The 25,730-nt window shown below is 36.3% G+C and overlaps 1 protein-coding gene across 7 annotated transcripts in view; it reads right to left on the reverse strand.

Annotated features, from left to right (window-relative positions):
- The window catches only part of LOC114250564 (inaD-like protein), a 108,708-nt gene extending 90,365 nt beyond the window's left edge, over nucleotides 1-18,343 (reverse strand). For 2 of the 7 annotated variants that reach the window (XM_089731846.1, XM_089731847.1), the window contains exon 1: nucleotides 16,508-18,340. In XM_089731846.1, coding sequence (XP_089587972.1) covers nucleotides 16,508-17,798 — 1,291 coding nt within the window. In that variant the 5' untranslated portion in view covers nucleotides 17,799-18,340. Of the gene's footprint in view, nucleotides 1-7,906; nucleotides 8,288-16,507 lie in introns of those variants that run through there. The other 5 variants (XM_089731845.1, XM_089731848.1, XM_089731849.1 and 2 more) reach the window with 5 other exon arrangements.
- Between the last annotated feature and the right edge of the window lie 7,387 nt (nucleotides 18,344-25,730).

A 25,730-nucleotide genomic window follows, 5' to 3' on the forward strand; every position in this document is an offset into this window, starting at 1 on the left:
GGTAGGACCTCTTGGGAGTCCGCACGGGTAGGTACCACCACCCCGCCTATTTCCGCCGTGAAGCAGTAATGCGTTTCGGTTCGGAGGGTGGGGTAGCCGTTGTAACTATACTGAGATCTTAGAACTTATATCTCTAGGTGGGTGGCGCATTTACGTTGTAGATGTCTATGGGCTCCAGTAACCACTTAACACCAGGTGGGCTGTGAGCTCGACCATCCATCTAAGCAATAAAAAAAAACCTATTTTAATTGACATATTTTATTATTAGAGTACCTACTAAACTAGATTCCGAATTCTAACGTAGTATAGTTAAAGTAAAGTTTAAATGCCCATTGTCCAGCAGTGGATAGTTATAGTAAAAAAAACATAAAACATCGCAAAGTAATTGAAATGTACTTACAAAGCCAGTTTGGCATTCAGCGTATTTAAGTCTGGCAGATCGAATTACGCTTCGGATAGTTATGTTTTGTTAATGTTTAACGCATAAATAGTACGTTTGTAATAAGATCGTAAAGAATCACAATATTAGTAATGGAAAATAAACACATAATGATAATGGACATCAGAATGTTTAGTGTTTATAAAAGTTAAATATAGGCCCGATTAAATTTGTGGTTTTGCGTAAACAGACAGGCAAATCGATCTAATACAAATGTATAATTATCATCTATAGAACTGTGATAGTGATAGAGACAACCAAACAATAATGGAACATTTTTCACATCAATTCGGTCTCCGGATTTTGAAGTAACAGTCTTCACAATTTATACAAGAAAGTTTATAGTTTTAATTTATTTTATTTCGTCGCGTCGGTAGTAACCCGCGCAGGTAATTTACACAACATGTAATGAGAGTTCTGACGTCAACAAAATAAATATGTAATGAAATTATAAATGTTATGACTTAACTCTTAGCGTATCTGTGGCGTGTGATAGCAACTAGGTATACAATGTGAACTAAATTTATTTCGACCTCAGAAATGACACCATCACTAACGGTAAGTCGTAACACTAATAGGAAATTATTTTTGATTTATTCTCATGTATTTTTTTGGACTAATATTTTGTGGTTTCCGGTTTCCGTGAAGTTTATATTTTAATGATGAAACTAGTTCTTCATTCTCAAGTATTAAAATAGTTCGTATTATTATTAAGAATACCTACTGTTTCCGGTAAACATTTGCTGAAGTTTATATCGGTGGTATCTAAGAGCGATTTAACGCGAAATTTTTAATATTCCTCAACATTTTGCTAGAATATCAGCACCCCATCTCTCCACATGGTTGTCGTAAATGGAAACTAATGGCTTTAGAAGTGAATGAAGCGTTCTCTGAGTATTGCATTACTGCGGTCACCTTTAACCCACTGAGTTTCTCGCCGGATCTTCTCAGTGGGTCGCGTTTCCGATCCGGTGGTAGATTCTGCGAAGCACTGCTTTTGCTAGGGCCAGTGTTAGCAACACTGCCGGTTTGAGCCCCATGAGCTCACCCACACACGTTAGGGCGAAGCTGAAATAGCCTTTCAAGGCTATCAGCATAGGTAGGAAAAAAAAGCGGTCACCAACGGCCCTTTACTGGTGTGTTATAAGCCCAGACGGTTTGACACATGCTTTTTGTTATATGTATTTACTTCTGTCGGGAAGCAATCATGCCTTCCGGTTTCGAAGATGGGACAGTCGTTATACAACATAAATGTGTCTTGGACTTCACGTCTTAAGATGAGTACGGTATTCACGACGCGGCGTCTATAGGCTCCAGTAATACTTTACACCAGGGATTCGAGAACATCTTCACTCATCTACGCAATAAATAAATTAATTAAAAACACATAAATGTCAAGTAAAACAGAACAGATAACTAACTACATATATCGAACTTATTTGAAATCTAACTTTTTACAGCGAGATAGAGAAATAGGAGAGGAAGAAATAAAAATGAGAGAAAGAAAGAGAATGACGTACCTAGTGTTTGTTAGTAATTTCAGATATGAGGCGTTATCGATTTTGGGAAGTACTTTTAGACGTGACATTTGTATGTGATTTAAAGTTAAGGAACACAAGCTCATGGTCGAAAGAGTGCATGAATGAAACAGTCCTCCAAAAGAATAAATCGTTGTAATAAATCGAGCTCTGCACAGTTCACGGAATGAATTTAAAGAACCACCGCTACAAATATCTTAGACACTATCTTACAGTTAAACGTTCCGTGGCCGTAACTTATTCGAAATCTAATCGTTCTGAGAATTACTGAGATTTTTTTTTGGTTTTCGTGACAAAAATTATTTTGGTATTTTAAACCGATAAGTTACTGTTCCCCATTAAAGTTGTGATGAATTTTGATGGAAAGTATAAAATAATAAAACGTATTTGACGGTCTACCCACACACCGAATGTTATGAACAAATATTTCAATTTCAATTGACTCGGGCCCCTTGGCTATGGGCACTAAGCAGATCACTAACTAATGGGCTAACGAGGAGGACAAGAAATACTTAAGTAGACTTCACTCCAATAAGCTCCAATGAACTAGGTTCATTGGAGCTTATTGGAGCAAATGTTTGTCGAACATTCGACAAGTGGATCAATGAAGTTATTTGAATTCGGCCAAAAAGAGAATCTTTTTATTAATTATGGAAATTTAAGGTTACTAAAATAGTCAGAGTGAGACTTTGCCGAGTAAAATTGAATTATCCTTACTGAATAGAACATACGGTAACTTGTTGAACGGATATGTTATGTTCGTATGGTTTTTTTTTTCGACAGCTTTACCAGCGGTTTGGGTAGTTTTTGCTAAGCTTGCAGGTAGATCTCGCTCGTTCTACGAAACTTGTTTGATTTCGAGTGTGTTCACAATCGGTCGGATCATCAAAGCATGGATATAATTATATTTTTCTTATATGGACAAACAGACTTACGACCTGCCTAGTATTAGGCGTAATTAGTAATAGCGTAAATGCAGCCGCGTCTGCTAAGAGACAAATCCACAGCAAAATGGTTTCCGTTTGATTATCCGCTGCTTGTTGTTCCTAACCTAGATTAAAAAAAATGTTTATGTAGAAAATTGGTACCTAAACAAGAACTGATTCACGCCATGGCTGCAAAGACTACACTGAGGTTCTTGAGCTTGATTTAAATGTTAAAATTAATAATAATTTAATTAATAAAACATTCCTTTGCATCAATTTTGATTTGCAATTTAGATCACGGTATTTCGTAACACATTAGAAGTGACATCCTCATAAATTTAAAACGAGTTTTATGTTTGATGAAAGTTTTTAATTAAGACACTTCTCGAAATTGGATATCCCTGTGAGATATAACTTCATACAATAAAAACTCGCAAGACTTGCGTAATTATTAGTCACCACCACCGCCCTGCTTATTTCAATCGTAAAGCAGTTAAAAGTTCCAGATTGACGTTTGAGACAGCCATTATACCTCATGTCTCAAGCTGGGTTGCGCAAATACTTAACTTCAAGAGTCGTGAAATCATCCGACCATCGAATCCGATAAAATATAGATAAATTAATATAAACTCGAACAAACTACGGCAACGTTCTTATTAAGCACTTTGAGTGTTTCCTTCGAAGTTTTGGAGACTTTTCAGTGTGTTCAAAGAGAACAAGTTTAAAGCGCTTGAATTTATGCGCATCGTTAGAAAGCGCTTAAGAAAATAGTTATATTGAACGTAAGCGCTTAACATAGTTGTGTTAAGCGCTTTGTTTTTGAAATGTACTCTGAAAATTCATTTGAAACGTAAAACGCTTTTTTCTAATAACTAATTCATTTTCCTTTACGTTGTTTGCATTGACGTAACTTGCTCATTCTTATTCGTTATTTGGCTGCGATCAATATATTTTATTTAAGCTCTTTTTTATTTTTTTTATTGCCTATATGTGTGGACGAGCTCACAGCCTACCTGGTGTTAAGTGGTTACTGGAGCCCATAGACATCTACAACGTAAATGCGCCACAGACCTTGAGATATAAGTTCTAAGGTCTCAGTATAGTTACAACGGCTGCCCCACCCTTCAAACCGAAACGCATTACTGCTTCACGGCAGAAATAGGCAGGGTGGTGGTACCTACCCGTGCGGACTCACAAGAGGTCCTACCACCAGTAATAAACTCCAATAGACTGACCAATTTTTCTACATAATTATTGAAATGTAATGCTGGTTGAAACTTTTGGTTTTTTGAGAACTTCTCTTCTGCTTATTTTATGTTTATATCGTTCATAAGATAATAGAAAATGTATAGCATAATACAATGTCATAAATAATAAGTATATTACGTTAGTCATAATAGGTATCTATGAAGTTGTTTTTACAATACTGGCCATTTGAATCGTATTATAATTTATGTAAAGCTGGCAATAAATTCTAAATTCAAATGAATGTTATTTTAATAATAAAGAAATCTACTTTCAAATTCAGTCGTTTGGTTATTGATTAGTGTTTTGTTTTCGCTGCATTTGTATGGTTTTTATCCACATGGACACGCTAAAAATACGAGCAAAGAATATACGAATTTCGTTGTGGTAGTAATAACGCACAAACGTCCCATAACATTAATGACGTGTACGGAGTGAATACTACAAACGAAGGCCCGAATTGTTATTGGTTCGAACGCTCTCGAGATGGAAATTTTGATCAAATAAATTAACCTCGCAATCGCCCGAAAACGAAATTCAACAAAAACGAATTTAAGGCAACAGTGGAAGCTGACGAAACTCAATCAACTGCTGAGTTAGCAGCAGCTTTCAACGTATCCTAACGTATCGTAGTATCAAGAGTTCCCTTCTGGCTGAGCCTTTGCTTGCCCACCTGTCCTGGTGAAGCTGGAAAAGCCTCCGGGTCGCCAGTAATCTTTCAATCATAAAAAAAAGTATCAAGAGAATTATTGGTCCATTTGCGTCAATTGGCAAGGCAAAAAAACTTGATAAGTGGGTGCCGCACGAACTGAACGATCGCCAACGCGACGAACGCGTTATGTCTTGAGTTGCTTAACAGACACAGAAAAAAAAGTAGTTTGAATCGCATTATCACTTGCGATGAAAAATGGATTCTCTTTGATGATCGTCATCATGTTAGTTAGACCTTAGCTCAGCAATCAAGCATTGTCCCAAACGAAAACTTATCCCTAAAAAGTCATGATCACTGGTTTGGTGGTCTAGTGGTGTCGGTATTATTCACAACGGCTTCTTACTACCACCAGAACTATTGCGTATGTGTACTGTGTGGACTGGGCACAATCACGGAGGAGCTCGCAAATCTCCGGCCAGTCTGGTTAATTCGCTCATCCCTACTGCTCCTAGACGACAACGCTCTATCTTATATTGCACATCAGACGGTATTTAAGTTACAATAAGTAGGGTTGGAAATTTTGCGCCATTTACCATACTCGCCAGAATTTGCACCGACAGACTTTAACTCTTTCCAAAGTTTGGAAAATTTCTTGGCAGGGCAAAAATTCGATTCCCAAGAGGCAATATGATTTTGAAGAGTTTGTTGGTTCCTGTACACCCGAATTTTACGGAAAGGACATTGAAAAATGACTAACGCTGCGTATCGATACAACGGGTGCATATTTTGACGGATAAAATAAAAATATATGACTTTAAATCTGTATACTAAATTGCAGATTCATAGAGAAAGATCGATATGTTAAATTATTATATAACTTATATAACTTATAATAATAAAATCATTGTCAAATCAATATCTGCCATGCAAATATCTGAAATATTAAGTGAAAATGTAGTCAAAACAAGGAAATCTACAAAATATTGGTTTGATAACAACGAATTATGTAAGACAGACAAAAAGAAAAGGTATCTAAATCAGAAATTATCAATCTGACATTACAAGGATCTTCATAGCTGTTAAAATATTTAATCAGAAAAAAAGCGAAGTGAAATGAATTGTTATTAATTTCCATGTATTTATTGCGGATACTAAAATATGAATTGAATTTTGATGTACACAAAAAAAGAGATAATGACAATTGTCTGGTCTCTTGACGTAATTACGCCAAACTGGTTTGTCCCTTAAATTTTCATTCATTTATGTTTTAATCAGTACCTTTCTTAAAATTTATGGAGTACACAATAAATTCATGTGGTCAAGCTGTATCTACTCTAAGCAACTTCAACGGTATCCTTTCGACATAGTTTCAAAAACCTCGGTTCAAAGGGTTACTACACTTCACTGAGCATTCTCGTCTAAGCGACAACAATATGTAAGGGGATTTAGCAGGTTAAAGGACACAGAGGGATGCCGCTCCTGACCTCTTAAGATAGTCTAAACGATCCATTACGAAACCCTCAAGTTTAGCAATAGCCTTGGATATTTTTAGCAAGAAATATGTCATAAATTAAAGATATTTGCAAGGCTACGCTACGTGAAATTGAATATTTTTTTTTTATTGCTTAGATGAGTAGACGAGCTCACAGCCCACCTGGTGTTAAGTGGTTACTGGAGCCCATAGACATCTACAACGTAAATGCGCCACCCACCTTGAGATATAAGTTTTAAGGTCTCAGTGTAGTTACAACGGCTGCCCCACCCTTCAAACCGAAACGCATTACTACTTTACGGCAGAAATAGGCAGGGTGGTGGTACCTGCCCGCACGGACTCACAAGAGGTCCTACCACCAGTAAAAAATTGAATACGCGAAGACTAGGTATTTTCTACGACTACGAAAGGAGTTCGTTTCGAAGAATCGCGTAACTTAAAAGAATTTATCCCATTTTTAATTTTTTTTTAATGGCCTGGTAACGAGACCTTTAAGCCAATTTAAAATAACAGTTTGATGTGTTAAACTCAACAATACGTTGATTATATTCTGCTATTTGATATTGGTTTTTGTATAACTTAAGGTTTTCAACGCTATTGCCGTAGTTTTCATTGGTCGATGGTTAAATTCAGCCAATTAAAATCTGATTCCAAATTAGAATAAAGTTCTTTGATAACGTAATTTATCAAAGTAAGTTTATTCATTTGGGATGAGTAATTTATTAGGAAGTAAAAATGGCGGTGCTCTGAGATATATTGTGGAATGCACGGTCTGCTGGTGGCCCGAAGGCCTTTTTAGATTCAAAAGAACGCCGCTTCTTCTTTTTAAGGAAAAAAAGTAAAAAATAGACTGTGCTCTTCTGAGTTTCGCACGATTTACATAATGGGTGAAATAATAAACAACATAAGACACTTAGCGGCTGGACATGGTTTCTGATTATATCAAATTAAGAGTTACGGATTATTCTAGTTTATGCAATGTTTGAAGAGTCTTCGGTGATGGGCAGCGGTTTAATTAGGTATGTGATATTATGACAATGAGCTATGCACGTACCATGAGGTGAACACTCGTCTTTCTCCAATATACAATAACAAATCGATGTGATTATTGACCTTTTAGGCGCAGAATCCATAACAGGGTTAGGTTATTAATTCAGCTTTTGTGCTACAATAAAGTTTGCTATAATAAGTTTTTATAACTGGGCCAAAATTATGCGATGGTAAGAAACAATAAGATGATATCAGACTATCTGTATTTCAGCGTCCGTTACTTGTAGCAGACTATATTCCGTAATCTAATTTAGGAGTTAAAAATTCATTGGTACCTAAAATAAAAACAGTGAAAAAAAAGCGAAAAATCACTGCCTAACTTATGCCTTTTTAGTTTTGGAATTTCTTATTTGTTTCGGTTATAAAATCAAAGTTAATTTTATTAAGATAACTAATCTTTTATGAAGATCATTTTTATATCATAAAACAAGAACCAATCTCGTTTCTTGCGTATGCGTAGGAGGCAATGGACTCTCAAACAAGATTCCGTACAATAAACACTCAATTTAAACATAAATTCCATTTACTTTAATATTAACAATAAAATGCGAAAAACAAACTTACGGCTCTTTTTTTGTTTCGTTGTGTTCTAAATAGTGTTTTGAACAGTTCTCTAGAAACCGAAATCCGTATTGTAATCACAATAATACTACAAAGTAACGAAAGTATTCCAGCACGTACACAATAACTTTTCTCACGACCGGCACACAACGATCTCGAATTAATAAACTAAAACAATATTTAATTCTAGTTTAATACGTACACTAGACTTCGTAACTTGTTTTGTGTTTCGCGAAAGTTGTGTATGAAAGTCGCGGAGGTTAATCATACCATTGTATTGTAACACGTGAGTTAGGAATGCCCGAGCCGGCGCAACCGAACCGGTAGACGTGCGCGGAGTAATGTCAAAGCAACCAGCCAGCTGGTTCGAGACCGCTGCCACTCTAGCGGACAAATTCACAACTAACCGAGGTCTTAAGCGTAACCGTGTAGGTAACTTAGAAATTTAAATTATAAATTTGAAAAAAAAAAACTTTATTTTTCCTTGACAAGTAAATTTAGTATTACTTATTATAACTTGTTCGTATAAAGGCGTAAAAGTAGATTGAATTTCTGATGTTCATTTTATTATCAATTTTATTTATTAATACAATAGCGCATTAATCTTAATTCCTGTCACAAGGTAACTGGCGTAGAATAGTGCCGCCCTGCCTGTTTCTGCAGTGAAGCAGTAATGCGTTTCGGTTTGAAGGGTGGAGCAGCCGTTGTAACTATACTGACATCTTAGAACTTATATCTCAAGGTGGGTGGCGCATTTGCGTTGTAGATGTCTATGGGCTCCAGTAACCGCTTAGCACCAGGTGGGCTGTGAGCTAGTCCACCCATCTAAGCAATAAAAAAAAGTACGACAAGCAACTGATCGCAATAATTGAGCAAGTCTATTGTTATCAAGAATTTCTACTGAGAAGACCGAAAATCAATCATTTTAATGAAAAATAATTTGTGGCAGTGTCCATGGCCTAAGGGGTACTCTTTCGAGTTTGTGTTTATGATACTATGATGGGATTCGAAATTTGCCTATTTGGCAAAGCAAGTATATCATTTTCACACTATAGCCAACATAACATATATCCTAAGCTTTTTTTTTGTATTTGTTAAGTTATAAATAATAAAAGTTATTTACTTTTGTTTATTGAGGTAACTTAAAAATAAGAATTGTCTGGTTATGGTATTTCTGCTATGAAGTACGGCGTGATGGCGGCGCGTCGGCGCTGGGGTGGGAGGATATTGACTCGCGGTGCCGGCTCTGCGCATGTACTGAATCGTACGTACTGAATCATGTGTTTCTGTTTTTAAGCTGTTCAAACACACTCCTCCATGAAAATTATCGTTAATAAAAACGCCGACGAATTAATGCTCCTAAATCGACAGCGGCGTCTAAACGTGTCACGTCATTTTTTTTTTGTTAGCTAAGCGCAGCTAGCGTCGGTCGCTCGTAAACGACCTTGACCTCAAACTGAGAATCGCGTTTATATTTAGGCTGTAGATCAAGTGCTGCCCGTAATATAACGGAGTTTTTTTCCGCTAGATCTCTGCTCCTGTTTGTGGATGCCTAATGAATGTTTCCGAAACTGCATAAAATATCAAATGCTTCATTAAATTTAATAAAAAAAAACATATTCACCGATTATTTACGGTTATCAAACAGTTACGTATTTGAGATGTTCGTAAAGTGCAGACAAGCGTTGAGCTGCAGACATCACTGTGTTGGACTCGAGCCAAAATTTCGGAGAATTCCAAAGAAAGTCACTTTTTCTCCGGTTTTCGTTTCGAGAACGACTGGAGAGAAAGAGAGGAAGTAATTACTTAGATTTATGGTATCCCGATGAAAAACGAAAGAGCGGCTGGCGACTACAAAGCTTTTTCAGAATCGCAAAAATGGTTTTTCCGACGATCCATTCAAATTGATTTCTAAATTTTCATTCCAGACATGAGTTCTGCGAAAAATGTATTATAATTTGTTCATCTTAAAATTGGTCTGCTTCTGGAATTTTTTGATGTTAATCGGTCATTCGGATGTAACGTGATTATACATCTTTTTTTTCCTACCTAAGCTGATAGCCTTGAGAGGCTATTTCAGCGGAACCTTAACTAGTAGGTGAGCTCACGGGGTTCAAACCTGACGACGTTGCTAACACGAACCCTAGCAAGAGCCGTGCTTCGCAGAATCTACCACCGGATCGGAAACGCGACCCACTGAGAAGATCCGGCGAGAAACTCAGTGGGCTGTGTCTGAGGGTTAATTTACTCGTCGAGGCCTTCGTCGCAAGCGACGGGTTCGGCGAGAACGGTAACCGGATTATACATCAATGTATTTTATTGGGAAGTGGATTAATTATGTGTTTTTATTGAGTAAATGTTCTGTGTACACCCGATCGCATAAACATCACAACGTCATACCAGCATTCCACCTTGAGACATCCAGCCGAACTTTGAATTGTATTGTTTAAGGTTGCAAGCAAAAGGCTATTCCACGTCAGAAATAGGCAGGATGGTTGTACTTGCCCGTGTAGGCTTACATATGCTGTACAGCCAGTAATTACGAAAAATTATCAAATATTAAGGGTTAATTTTTTTTTAAACTATACTATTCAATTATTATTGCAGTCGTGCCGGCGTGTTAAGCACGTGTTTAGCAATAATTTTTTTCATACTTGTTTTAGTAACCTCGAGGGGTTATTCTAGATTCACCGAACTGGTGGGTGAGCTCACGGGGCTCAAAACGGGAGTGTTGCTAACACTGGCCCTAGCAAGAGCAGTGCTTCGCAGAATCTACCACCGGATCGGAAACGCAACGTACTGAGAAGATCCGGCGAGAAACTCAGTGGGCTTGTGGACCGTAAATTGTATGAGGCATATACCATACGGTATTTGTACAACCTCAATGTCGCATAGCTTGATACGAGTCCATAGGGACGTTTTATTCTTAACACCACTGCTACTTAAAAATGGCAACTTTGGCAAGCTGTAAACTCTAAGAACTCATAACATATCTACTATGTACAGATTTCAGAGAAGCAGGTGATTGCTTACACGATAGCATAAAGATCCGCTTTTTTTCCCGCACACAATATAACGCAAAAATGTATATTCGCGTGGAGTTAACACAAAAACACCTGTTCCGACAGTTTGCATGTTGGTCTCGCTATATATTGTATTGACGAAATATTTCTATTTCTCCTTCTTGCTTTTTCGACAATCCTCAGTGCTGAGGGTCGTGGCCTCTGAATAACTTTTTCTTGGACTATCTAAATATTATAATATATAATCCTATGTTTAAAGGTAGATTTAATGGTAGGCAGCGGCTTGGCTGTGGTAGGCAGCGGCTTGGCTCTGCCCCTGGCATTGCTGAAGTCCATGGGCAACGGTAACCACTCACCATCAGGTGGGCCGTATGCTCGTCTGCCTACAAGGGCAATAAAAAAAAAAAAAAAAAACTCCTATTAATGTTAAATCTATATCTATATCTATACTAATATTATAAAGAGGAAAGATTTGTTTGTTTGTTTGTTTCGAATAGGCTCCGAAACTACTGGACCGATTTGAAAAATTCTTTTTCCATTAGAAGCCGACATTGTCCCTGATGAACATAGGCTACTTTTTTATTTATTTTTTAATTTTTTTTTTTTGGTTTCATGTGTGTTTTAATGTTTCCGAAGCGAAGCGAGGGCGGGTCGCTAGTATAAAAATAAATTCATAACCGTTTTAACACTGGTATGCTTTTGTACTGTTGATGTGACTTCAAGAAAGAAATTGAAACAGTAGAATGTGCAGTACTCGCACGAGAGCTGTGTTAATGGAGTAGATCCAACATTTACCGAAATGTTTTCACAATATTTAGAATCTTTTTGATATAGAAACGAATTATGAGATAATTAAAACTGCTGTTACGTTTTAGTCTTGAGTTATTTTTATTGTCATTAAATTATTTCCGAAGAATCCTAATACTTTACAGTTTTCGCGTTCACCGACAACTAAAATGTTATTCGTCGACATTTGAATATTTTGATAATCAAATTTTTTTTTATTACTTTTGTAGACAGACGAGCATACGAACTAGTGAGTGGTGAGTGGATACCGTTGCCCATAGACGTCAAATATGCCCTAGCATGGCTCTGCTCTTGGCCTTAGCCTACGTCCGCTGCCTAACGCTAAGAACTTTCCGCAAGCCACGTTTGTATTATAGAAGGAAAGAATTATTAAATACTAGCTGACCCGGCAGACTCCGTAGTGCCTCAATCGATAAATAAAAGACCTAAGCTTTTGTATAAAATAAACTTAAAACAAACAAAAGGAATCCGTCCAACGGGGGACACATCAAAGGGAAAACAAAATTGTTATTTTTATTTAATTCCGAGCATTTTCATATTCATCCACCTTTTAAACCTTCTCTGGACTTCCACTAGTAATTCAAGACCAAAATTAGCCAAATCGGTCCAGCCGTTCTCGAGTTTTAGCGAGACTAACGAACAGCAATTCGTTTTTATATATACCTATATAGATAGATAATTTATTTTTAAAATTGGATTTAAATAACCACGACCTTCTCAGATCATTTTCATTGTTTTGTAGAAATCTGTGGATTCAGAACTGTATCTGGTGATTTTGTCCTAAAGAACGTAATTTTCGACCAATGAGATGCCATTTTGTGGCATTTAGAGCATTTAGGTCTCAATGATGATCGTGATGCTCGCTTCGAGGTAACATATTGCCTCTCAACGTTTAATATACCCTCATAAGTCTAAAATAAAATTGTGTAGCCTAAATAAAACCTTTTTCTGTTTGGGTTAAAGTTGCCGCTTTGATTATAAGAATTTTCGTTGCGTTAAATATATTATAGGGTTTGTGATGATTTGGTAATTTGTGCCATACGAAACTGTGCACAAAACAAATTTACAATGCATTTTAGGTGATTATGTTTGTCACGTATGCAGGTACGTTTCAAATTACAAGATAGAACAGGTAATATGGCGAGGCAGAAATGTGTTATGAATATGACTTAAACTTTTAATCTACTTAATTTTGCTGAGTCAATGTCTATAAGTTTGTCGTTCAATCATTAGAAATGTTTCGAATGACTTCTAAATATTCGGTTAATTATTTTGGAGCGATTTTATGTACTTGTTTTTTTTTCAGATATTTACAGAATTTATTTTATTATGATTATTATTATTATATTAATTATTTACAGAATTTCTTGAGCAATTCCGACTGCGAACGTGGACTGTTTTGATTTAACAACAAAAATACTCCAAGCTCACTGTTGGCTGTTAATTTGGCAATCAAATTTGGAATTTAATACAATTGAATACAATTTCAAATTTAATTGCAAACAGTCAGTTAGTACTAGAAAATAAAACTGGATAAATTCCACGTAAAACTAGTGATATTTTTTTTGTACGGATGTGTAATCGAGTTGGTTCTTAAATAACTAAAAGCAAGCATTTACGCAGCTCGTAGCCATCGTAAGATGAACTCCAGCACCCATCTCGAGACTTTAAATCGAAGTTTCAATTGATTTGGAAAACCTTTGTCTTACTATTCAAATCGGAACGCATGATTTGTTTCGCGGCAGAAATAGATATGACGGTGGTGCGATGGTACCGACCTCTGATGAAACGAGCCAAAAATGTTCAACGGGTTTGTTCTATGACAATATGTTACATCGTAGATTGTTTAATTTTTCTATTTATTTTTAAAGAGTTAACAAGTCAGTATCATTTTACTATTTTATTATAAATAAAAAGTTATGAAATTAGAGCCAGTCAAACAACACCACTATGTAATGTCACAAAAATCCACGAGAGTGCGTTGTATAGCCTGGTTTGAGGTTCAAGTTGAAGTTCGCATTTTCTAACTTGAGTTGAAATTAGTTTAAGGCTCAATTTATAGATGGCGCTCTATAATGTTAGTCAGATTTATTCGGAATGTAACATGGTATGGTTGTATTAGTGAAAATTTTAATTAAATTTTGCTTTGAGGTAGTACAGGGACTCCGACTTCAATCCAATAGAGGTACAAATACAAATCGAATTTGTATTTTCAGTGTGGATGACAAAAGTATTCAGATTGTAGTGATACTGTCTATGGCAGTTGCCCAGTATTGCCTAACGACAGGTGCAAGGCTTAGATTTTAAACCACTCTCTAAAGCGCAAGGAATAACATTGTAACTCAGTTTTATTTAATTATGATTTACAATGTTACAATTGAGTCGACTATTATCAAAGCCGGCAATGTGACTTTTGGATAATTATTGGTAAATCAGAAAAAATAATTATTGACTTTGTATTCCATTGGCAGTTACAAAACTCTTCTGTACGACATCTTAGATAAATAACAGTTTAAGTGTTAACCTTTATTTAATGCAGGTTTTGAACCGTATTCTTTGAAGGAGACGATTATATTCAAATCAATCTGTATTGAAATATCAATAAATTTTTTTGTCCAAATGCACAGATTGCCACCTTTGATAATAGACGACTCAATTATCCCTTAGATGTGACAATGCGATGTGACAATATAGTCTCTAAGTTAATAGCTAATAACGAGAAACTACTTTTTTATCCATCATTTGGTTCAGATGTGTTTTTAATGCTGTCAGTTACAGACGACCTACACAATGGTAATTGGTTATCATTCGAAGAGGGACTTGTAAATTTTTACGAACACTGCTGCGGGGACTTCATTTTGATGCTTGAGACTACAGGGAAGAAAATACCTCTGGATATATAACGCAATTATGTGTGTTAACGGATGTATCTGGTATAATTTAATATAGCATTATGTATACAATTATACCAAACTATGAACTGGGTCACGGGTCGTTCATGCCGTGTGCGTCTCTTCTGTATATTATTTGGTAAGAGAAATAGACCGTTTGGTAGCTTCTACTAACAATGGATTAAAAAGGTCGTACAACCGTGGGGTTCTTTAACATGATCTAGGGTGAGACGTGGTGGTCTCTCTTTTTTTCTCTCTCATGGTATTTTCCATGGTGAATGCTGTGAGGATTTATGTTATGATCTAGTTATCTTCTTTTGATATCCCACCACAGACGATTGCAGCATAGCTCATCTTTATCGCCTGGAACCCCGATTATTCAAATTGCATTTTCAGATAAACATTTTTTTCTACGTCTTTTATGATCTGAAATTGATTCCTGTATGCGGCTTTTCTAGCGCAATTGAAATAGTTCTCAGCGATAAGTGGTGGACAACATTTTGAATTCATATAAATAATTTTAAAGGCATTATAAAGTCGTCGTGGCCTAAAGGATAAAACGTCCGGTGCATTCGTATATCTAGCGATGTGCAGGTGTCCGAATCTCGCAGGCGGTTACCTACTTAGTTTTTCCAATGATATACGTTCTTAACAAACGTTCACGATTGACTTCCACGGTGAAGGAATAACATCGTGAAATAAAATCAAACCCGCAAAATTATATTTTGCGTAATCACTGGTGGTAGGACCTCTTGTGAGTCCGCACGAGTAGGTACCACCACCCTGCCTATTTTCTGAAGCAGTAGTGCGTTTCAGTTTGAAGGGTGGGGCAGCCGTTGTAACTATACTGAAACTTTAGAACTCATATCTCAAGGTGGGTGGCGGTACTTACGTTGTAGATGTCTATGGACCCCGATAAACACTTAACCGGTGGGCCGTGAGCTTGTCCACCCATCTAAGCAATAAAAATTTAAAATTAATACTAATGTCGACTATTATTGATGGATTAAATTTTTAGAGTTTCAGGTCTTTGCATCCCTGATGTTGTTATCACTACATAGTATAAAACAAAGTCGCTTTCTCTGTCGCTACATCCCTATGTATGCTTAAATCTTTAAAACTACGCAACGGATTTTGATGCGGTTTTTTTTAATAGATAGAGTGATTGAAGAGGAAGGTTTATATGTATAAAACCTCCATTAAATAGTGGAGAAATCAATATTAAATTACAGTTTCCGAAGCGAAGCGAGGGCGGGTCACTAGTATCAACTAAAAGAAAGAAAAAAAGCGCTACTGTATTCCATTTTTAAACCTAATTAAAAACTGTCAGGAGATAATAGCCCTTTGTCTCGTTGAATATTTGTCAAAATGTATGAAATTAAAAAACACCGCTATAGCTTTGGGGTGAGATAAATGGGAATGACGTCACGACCATTTAAACGCTCTCGCGGATGCGGTCCAAGAGTGTTCGGCATAACAATAGCCCCTTTATCTTAACTTAGATTATGAATTTTCGGATTCAGTGAGCACAAATTGCTTAATTCGTTTAATATTTCGATCGTAGTGAATGGAAAGTTTGCACGGATTAAGTTAGTCAATTAATGTTTACTTAGGATTTGTTCAAAAAGGACAACGCACTAAGGTAAGCAGGTATATTATTTAGTTTTTATTATTGTTGGTTGAAAAACACGATTTATCAATCGACGACTATCAATTGCTATTTCAAAGTAAAAATCTATCAATTATTACTCACCAACACTTTCTCAAGAGTTATTGTGATGATGAGAGGTCTATAGTATAGTGGTTTAGCGTACTTATATGTGCAAAAAACGAAATGGAAGAAAAACGGACTTTAGATACACAATTTTTCCTTAACCACTTACTGAACTGAAATTTGGCTCCGAAACTCCGCCTTTTCTCCCTCAACTTATTCTTGAGTATCCTTCTCTTCAAACGGTTAAGTACCAAGTCAGCTTCATCCACGCTCTCGGAGGACGAAGTGCGGGCGATCCGTATCATCCCACCCACAGAATGCCTTCGCCTTTTACTAAACACACTTTGCCCTGTTTCGATTTCCGATACGCCACGTCTGTACATTTTCAGTCGTTTTTTCAATTCGCAGTCCGCCGCGACGTCGGTCGAAATATTTATAAATTCGTAATCAGTGCCGCTTTCGCCATTTTTGAAAATCGGCTGCGTTGTCCGCGAATTGGATTTCGGGGATCCACATCGTTTCAGCTGCGCTCGTGAGTTTTTGGATTCGATTGTTCGACTAAGGGGAAAAGTAAACCAATTTGTATTCGGGGTGACTCGAGCGCGTACGCTTTTTAAATACGTATTCAAGAAAGACACCTTGTTGCGAGGAGGTTTGTACGTAATGCTCGATTTTGATCTTTGCACCTCGTTTTGTTTAATATCTCTGAATGCGTGTTCGCTGAAGGACTTCGACTTGTGTATCGCTAGACTGCATTCATTTTCTTTACTGAACGAATTTGCATTTGCCGATTCATTGGCTTCGCTCAGAGACGATACTGATGAATAATTAAAACTGCTCGCTGATGGCGCGCTGTTTTCTGCGATTCCTCTCGACTGTTCTTTAACCGAATTGAATATTTGATTTAAATCGTCGCAAGTTTCGTTGTCGGAGCTTTTGTAGCTGCTCACTTCGCTAAGGGCTCCGGACTGAAACGGGGAGTTGTCAAGGCTATTTGGTTGCAAATTAGAAAAGTTGTTATTTACTGCGAGTTTACTTGGAATGTTGGCGATACTGTTACTGTCGTGTACGATGTAACGATTGTTCTCACTTTTGTCATTATCACTGATCAAAACAGGCGTCCTGTACACACGGGTGTAGACCTTTCCTCCGGCTATCGAATTGTGCTTTCTGATTGTGTTTCTGTTGATGACGTGCCGAAAGTCTTTCTCCCGTAACGACTGACTAGACTTCAAAGAATTCTCACCGAAACTTTTGATAGACACATTTTCGTCATTCGTCTCGACGAGCAGATTTCCGTCACAATCAAAAAGTTGTATTGTTGGAAATCGTATACCCGGCGAGAGATTACGGGTTCGCAATTCCCATTTTCTTTGTGAGTTTTTTTTAAGTTGAATACGTATTACGTTGTCGTCTATAATAGGACCGTCACTATCACTCGATTCGTCGTCACCCGCCATTTTTTTGAAAATCACTCAACACTTCACATATTTTTAGTATTAGGAAATGATTGTAAATTTTTAAACTTCTCTCGCTGATCTGCTAATTTGTTTGTTTACAGTCAGCTGTTCCTAAACCACTGGCATGACGCCAGTCGCGAAACAATCCGGCATTCACTTGAAAATAGCATCAATGTCAATTTTGTTTTCAAAGCGTGAATAAACGCGCGAACGCTAAGTCGGACGAGTTACTTAGTCGGCGCACTGATTACATTTGAGTACATGATCATTATTGAACATCACTATATTAAATTTGACGACTTGATTTCGAAAACCGTTACACAAGTATGCACTCGAACTGTGGGGGTGCAGTGAATAAGGGCGTGGGCGCGAGAAAAAAGTAAAAATACAAAAATTTGCCCGCGCGCATTTTTCTTTATCGCCCGCTTTTCCTCCGGGAAAAAAGCCGGGAGTAACGCGGACCCAGGTCGTTCGCGACACCGTACACATCTGCACTGAGAACCAACAGCTGAATAGACGCTTTAATCTATTAATAGAGAGAACGAGACGGCGTTCTGGCCGGCTTCCCTTGAACCTAGTAATGTAAGGAAACGGCAAACAACGTAATCTGTGACGTGAGCGCTCGCAACTGTCCGTACTGACACAGTTCTCTGTTTGACCAACAAGCGCGACCATGTGCATTCGTGACTAATAGACAGACTCGCAGATGGTCTTTCTGTTATGTAATCGTGTTACGTGTTGGTATTCAACTAGAATCACCTGCAGCAACCATGACGGATGATGTTAAACAATTGTGTCTGAATAAGATGTTCATCAATCTAGATTCAACAATGTAATGTTAATATTATCATATTTAACGCATTGTTCAAACGAGGAGTGAAATGATTCCAGGCTTAGTAAAAGTTGGTTTCCAAGAAAGTCCTAGTTCAACGGGGTCTTTTGAGGTCATAAGAGACGAGACAATTATTTTATATGCCTCTCCTTGGATGCGTACTAAAAGGATTTGAATTATTATTACTACTATAACTATTTTAAATCAGAGAGTCATAGCAGATCTTTGTCAACATTATTCATTGCACTGTTAGGAGATGCCTTCAGGTTGGCTAGTTCGAAAAATATTTATATTATATAATATTACTGTACTTCTTAATTTCGAAGTGGAAATCTATATATTAATACGTGAAGCAAAAACTTTGTATCCCTTTTTACGAAAAATGCGCGGACGGAGGAGTATGAAATTTTCCACACTTATAGAGAATATAGACAAGAAGTGCACAAAGCTAATATTTTTTTAAAACAATGCATAAAATATACATTAAATCAATAAAGAAACACACACACTACATACCATGTATTTGACGCACACACGCATGCATACTATTTATTGTCAAAGTTTTGTTCTCGACGTCTGTTGTCAAATTGAGAATAGATTATATATTGTTTGTCTTTGTTCATATTTTTTATAGTGTAGTCTTGGCGAAATTTGTGATTATAGAAGTATAAATTACAATCATAATAGTGTACAAACTTACAATTTCAGTTAATTATAGTCGAATTTCGACTACTACGGGACCTCTAGTACGTCATAAATGGTCTCATCAATTAAATATTGATCGCGCTCATCCACCATATTTTTCATTTTACAAATTTTTCAGGCTCCTTACTTACCTATTGCTTGAATGTTGGTACCTATGTTTATTTGTAGATTAAAATTCTAAAGTTTAGTTATAGCTTCCTAATTTCACAATAGATTTGGTATTGATAATTTTGTAGATTATTATTTTTTGTAGACTGCATACATATGACGCGTTTCGATTTGAAACCTAAGCACTTAATGATTTAAATGAAAAATTTATAATATTGTTTTCAGCCAAGTATAGCAAAACATCTTTATCTAAATCAACACAACAATTTATTTGCCTTGAGATCGAATAAAATTCGTATCACTTAAGCGATCGCTGTTGTTATATATTTAAATGTAACTTATGAGTTACGTCACTATGTGGTAATAGCAGATGCTATAAAGAAAAAAAAAATACAATTTTTTCGGTAGACGGGTTTACTGTCTATCACTGTAAATAGATACTTGACTCGTTAGAAATGTAAATAATATTCCACATTCAAATCATGTTATGGCTGTATACATATAATACATTACTAAAACATACGCGCAAAACATACCCACAAATATGTACTCACACAAATACACAAACAATACTATAAGCACAAAAAATACACAACAACCTAAATATAAATCACACACACAAAATACCCAGAAAAATATACGAATAAAACATACACAAAAAAAACCTGAATACCATTTATCTTTAACAAAGATACTGACTTCGACCAGAACGATTTAGTAATCAGGTCCACTAATCATTCTCCCAACGAGCCGTTTGTTTGTATTAGACTGTTTGTTTGTTACGGCAATTTTATAGGAAATGTGGTTGTTACCGTTCCCTACTACAAAGAGTTTATTTCCTACAGAGTCAGTGTTATATGTATTGACTGCTGACCAATAGCAGAAATGTTGTTGAACCACACAGCTACGGTATGGATTTGTTTAAAATAAATTAGGCGCTATTCAGGCTGTTGGCAGATTTATTCTATTGGCTAATAGGTAACTTGTAAGGCCGTCGGGTAAAATTGGAAGGTAACATTATCTATAAAAAAATGCAGGCCTGTGTATAAAGGAAAATTAGATACATAAGTACAAATATCAATAAATATAGTCTAATAATTGAGAATCTTATTGAATTATTATGTAAATGTAATTTACAGTAACACATTACTATGAGTTGGGTTTTCGCTAACTGTATTACTATACTATCTTAACTATTAACTATCGACTTCCACGGTGAAGGAATAACATCTTGTGATAAAAATCAAACCCGCAATATTACAATTTACGTAACTACTGGTGGCAGGACCTCTTGTGAGTCCGCACGGGTAGGTACCACTACCCTGCCTATTTCTGCCGTGAAGCAGTAATACGTTTCGGTTTGAAGGATGGGGCAGCCGTTGTTACTATACTTGAGACCTTAGAACTTATATACTTCAATTATCAATCTGTTCTAGTTTTGTAGCATTGTAATATTTTAATTAGGCGGGTTGTGTATTGGATTATAGGCGAAATGACCGCGTCATGTGTTCTGCATGCTGTTGGTGCGCGAGTTACACTTCTTTGGCACCTTCTTCTAAACATAGTGCAAGAACGTTTCAGTTATTTAAGATGAGTGTCACGTCAATATTTGCGTGATGTAATTAATTCGTTTGAGAGAGAGAGAGAGAGAATTTTATTGAACACCAAAACACAATTTAAATTCAAAAAACAGTCAAATAGCAGATACATTTGTACAATAGGCGGTCTTGTCGCTAAAAGCGATCTCTTCCGTTTTAATTTACAGAATAATGTTTAATTTACAGAAATTCTGGAAAATATAAAAATATAGCAGGAATGTTGCGGTGTACTATAGACAATACATTATATAGAAAATATATACATAGAATAAACAGATATATACCGTTTACATATTGTAATTATAATATGAATCCCTTTGCCTGTATATGAAAGATTTTAACCTACTTTCATAAAAGGAGGAAGTTCTCAATTATATTGTACTTTTAAATTTCTGCGATCTCAGAGTTTCTTCATTCACCGATGTGAAAAAAATATTAACTAAAGGATTCTTTCAGATTGATCTATGTATATAGGAAAGACAGGAGCTTCATCAAACTTGTTCCATAGATTAAATATTTATCGAAGGAAATGAAATTGCGTACTTAGCTTCTCTATAACTTTTTGAAACAAAATGTCAATATTCAAGTGACGACGAATTCAATTTTGATCGTTCTTAAATTATGAAAACTGTATAGTACATATTCGACATTTCGGAGAAGATTTTATGCGTAAAAACGTAATCTTTTTTGGTTAAGTTAATCATAAAATAGTAAGTGTTGCAATACCTTTCTACTTTGCAAACCAAGTGCACTGTTAGTTCAATAAACTAGTGAACAAATGTTCTAGTAGTTCTAGTGTTGCAATTTATTACGTCTATATAACCTGCATGCAGCAAACATTTGCAGCAAAATATTTACTAAATATTTCAACGTGCCAATGACAGTCGGTTCCAAGAATAGTATTAGAGCGATATTGTCGAAGGCCGGTGTCGTTCTAAAACGCCTATCTATATTGACATTAATCTAGTGAATAGCTTAGTTGCTAGATGTTGTGTTTATTTTATCTTTATTGCCTTGGAAAGTAGACTTTCTCCCGTAGATATCAGATGTACCATAGGTATAGTCAAGCTTAATGTATGGTTTAAGAGTGAATCCATAAAATTAACTTTAAGTCCAAAGTGAAATCGCATTTCTAAAAGACAAATAGGTTTTTTGTATTGTTTTTCTTGCGGATTGGAAAAAACTAAGAGTGCCCGCATATTTTTTCAAATGAGTTTTTTTATGAAGTACAGTTTGTTAATGATTCATGTACACTAAATTAAATAAGAAAAAAAATCATCAATCAACAACAGCAACTACACTTGAGGCTTGGCTTTGTCTCTGGCATCGCTGAAGTCCATTGGCGACGGTAACCTCTCACCGTTAGGTGGGCCGTAAGCTCGTCTGCCTACAAGGGCAATATTGTTTTTTTTACAAACCACTGAATGCTTGCCACTACTTACTACTAGTAATACTACTTACATAATAATATACATTATACATTCTTTAACTGATTTGATAAAATATTCGAACATACCGATGTCTATTCGTTCGTATTTGTTAGGTTCGTCCGTTATAGTACGTCCAATAAGTGAATGTGTATTAACTACCACTTATCTTAAGACTTGGGAATCTGTGCTACATCAGGAATGCATTACAGCTATCTCTGAAACTATCACAATATTCCAAGAACGCAATATGATTCTCTCATGTCAACTATCACGGGCCTTATGTTTAAAAAAAAAGAGCTATAATGATGTGCCTATTTTTAAAATCAACTGTTGAACATAAGATATAAGAGAAAGGTTACAAAGATAGATGTAGAACCTATTATTATTTTTTCGAGAATAGTCAAAGGTAATTTTCAAAGAACTGTAAGCGGATGAGAAAAATCAGTGGCTATCTGTTTTCAACGAAGGTTTTATTACTAAATCAAATTCACGTCGTGATGAATTTTTCATAAAACCTGTCTGAACGGTATATTCTTAATTTCCTACCTCACCTGCGCAACCTACAAAAGGCGGCCGAATAAAAGACGAAGGCCTGTTTTATTGCTTCCATTCATCAGAATAAGCCCTTGTTTATGGTTGAGAGGGTGTTTTACTTGAAGACCATTGATGTCGATGTAATAATATAATCTTATAAATAGAGCTCAATAGTGCAAAATGGAAGAATTATTCTGTTCTTTCCTCTGCATTGAACTCATTAAATAGGGGGCCAAGTACCGCATAACATATACACTATTTATATTATACTATGATTAATATCATCTTCATAAAAACATCTTCACAAATAATGCTTTATTTTAGAGCAAATTTGGTTAGCATAAAACACGTTATAGTGAGCCAACCTTAATATATAGACATATGCAGTCGCGGGCTTTTTTTTAGAACTTTTAAAAGGGAACAATTTTTAGCGAAACTTTAACCGTTTCCGCAGCGCACGCAGCGGAAGCTCTCAAAAGGGTAAAATACCCCCATTTTGAAACATTCCTTATTGGTGCTCCGCTTGTATTGGTCTTAGCGTGATGTGATATAGCTTATAGCCTTCCTCAATAAATGAGCTATCTGACACTATATTATTTTTGACATGCTATTATTATTATTGACACGAAATATTTTTCAAATCGGACCAGTAGTTCCTGAGATTAGCGCGTTCAAACAAACAAACAAACAAACTCTTCAGCTTTTTAATATTTTTTTATTGGTTTGATAAGTGAATAAGCTCACGACCCACCTGGTGTTAAGTGGTTGGTTACCTGAGTCCATAAACGTCTACGACGCAAATGGCACCACTCACCTTGTGAAATGAATTTTAAGTCTTAGTTAATAGTAGAACGGCTGGCCCATCCTTCAAACTGAAATGCAGAACTGCTTGACGGCAGAAATAGGCAGGGTAAGGTACCTGCACAGGCTCACACGAGTCGTTACCGGTGTAATCATATTACATAGGCCAGTTCGTATTTACTATGCGGCAAACCATAGGGTAGTCACGACCTCATTATTAGCCTTGAAGACATCATGAGTTTCAGATTAAAGTAGCCGCTAATGCCCTTGAGACTTTTACCTTATGTGGAAATTGTCATTGCCTGTGGGCTCCAGAAATCTTTTGACATCAGTTCGGGTATACATTCGTCTATATAAAAATGTGTGCACTGCAGAGAAAGGCCGAAGCTGAGTACGCGAACTGTCTCCGCGCGATGGCCGGCCTCAATGGGGAGATCCGGACGTTACTAGATCAAAAATAGTGATAACTCAGTTGAAAAACTTTTTGCACGCTTGTATATGCTGATACTACATGATATTACGAGTACATCTAGATGAACTTGAGACGATAATGTGAAATGTAAACACTAGTAAATTTGCGCACAGCATAGGTGCGACACGTATGTAGATAAGAGTAAAGTAGGTGTTAAATGAAGTTAATATTTCGGGATATTCCAGAAGTTTTCGGGTAAATTATTTTGGTTTTATGAAGCACAGCGAACTTGTAATCTAATCAAAATTTCTTCTGAACGCTCCCATTGAGTACACTTTATCATTATTGCCTTATATTAATTGACATTTTGAAGAAAACAAAAGAAATAAAAGCGTTTTATTTCTTTTTCATCTACCATTTTCTATCCAGGAGGATATTTTTACCGAAAAAAAAACTTCAAATCATTGAGAAATAAACACGATAATGACCATATAAATAATTTTGACCAATTTTTAGAAACATCTTTTACAAACATCAACTCCTCGACTATTTTAGAAGATACCATAAATGATTAATCAGAATTTTCCATTATTTGCGTTCATTTCCGAATCAACAATTCTATCGCACTAATTAAACATGACATCAACAGTATAGAATGTTTGTAACAAAAATACAATCTATAAATAAGTGAAAGTATCGAGATGTTGCAAATATTTGTGGTATTCGTATTTTTGGGGCTCACGTGCCGCCATTTTAATGTATATAGAGCTCAGCGTCGTATTGGCATGCCTCCAGATAGGAAGCTTTTGTTCCCACTGTCATTTGGTTTTTAAACGACCTAAGTAATTTTGATCGTAAAGATAAGACTGATTGATTTGTTTCAGGTTTTTTTTTCGATCAGTTAGTCAGTTTTATAGATTTAAAAGAAAAAGATCGATTCTAGCGAAATAGAACAGGAGCATCGCATGTGATTATACTCTGGCTGTTAGAATACGGTTTTTTTTTATTTATTTATTTTTTATTTTTTTATTGCCTTTGTAGGCAGACGAGCATACGGCCCACCTCATGGTGAGTGGTTACCGTCGCCCATGGACTTCAGCAATGCCAAGGGCAGAGCCAAGCCGCTGCCTACCGCTTAATACTCTCCACAAGCCTCGTTTGAAGAAGGACATGTCATAGCGCTCGGGAAACACCGTGGAGGGGAGCTCATTCAATAGCCGGATGGTACGTGGCAAAAAAAATCTCTGGAAAGGCACTGTGGATGACCGCAGTGGCAGATGGGTTTTGACCCTCGGCTTCCTTGAACTACTAAAGCCTTCATTCTCGCTTGTGTAGATGGGAAGATTTTCAAATTCGAGTTCGAGGTATAGATATCATTTGCATGTTCCATTTTGTACATAATTATACGAACCATTAAAATGCATCTTTTTGTGAAAACGGCACTAGACTTATTATGCTTTGATGTGTTCATCAAAATTTGAAGGACGTTGCATAAATAAGACCAAGTCCGTA

The sequence above is a fragment of the Bombyx mandarina genome, chromosome 12 (assembly GCF_030267445.1).
Source record: "Bombyx mandarina strain Sakado chromosome 12, ASM3026744v2".
NCBI classification, from domain to species: Eukaryota; Metazoa; Arthropoda; class Insecta; order Lepidoptera; family Bombycidae; genus Bombyx; species Bombyx mandarina.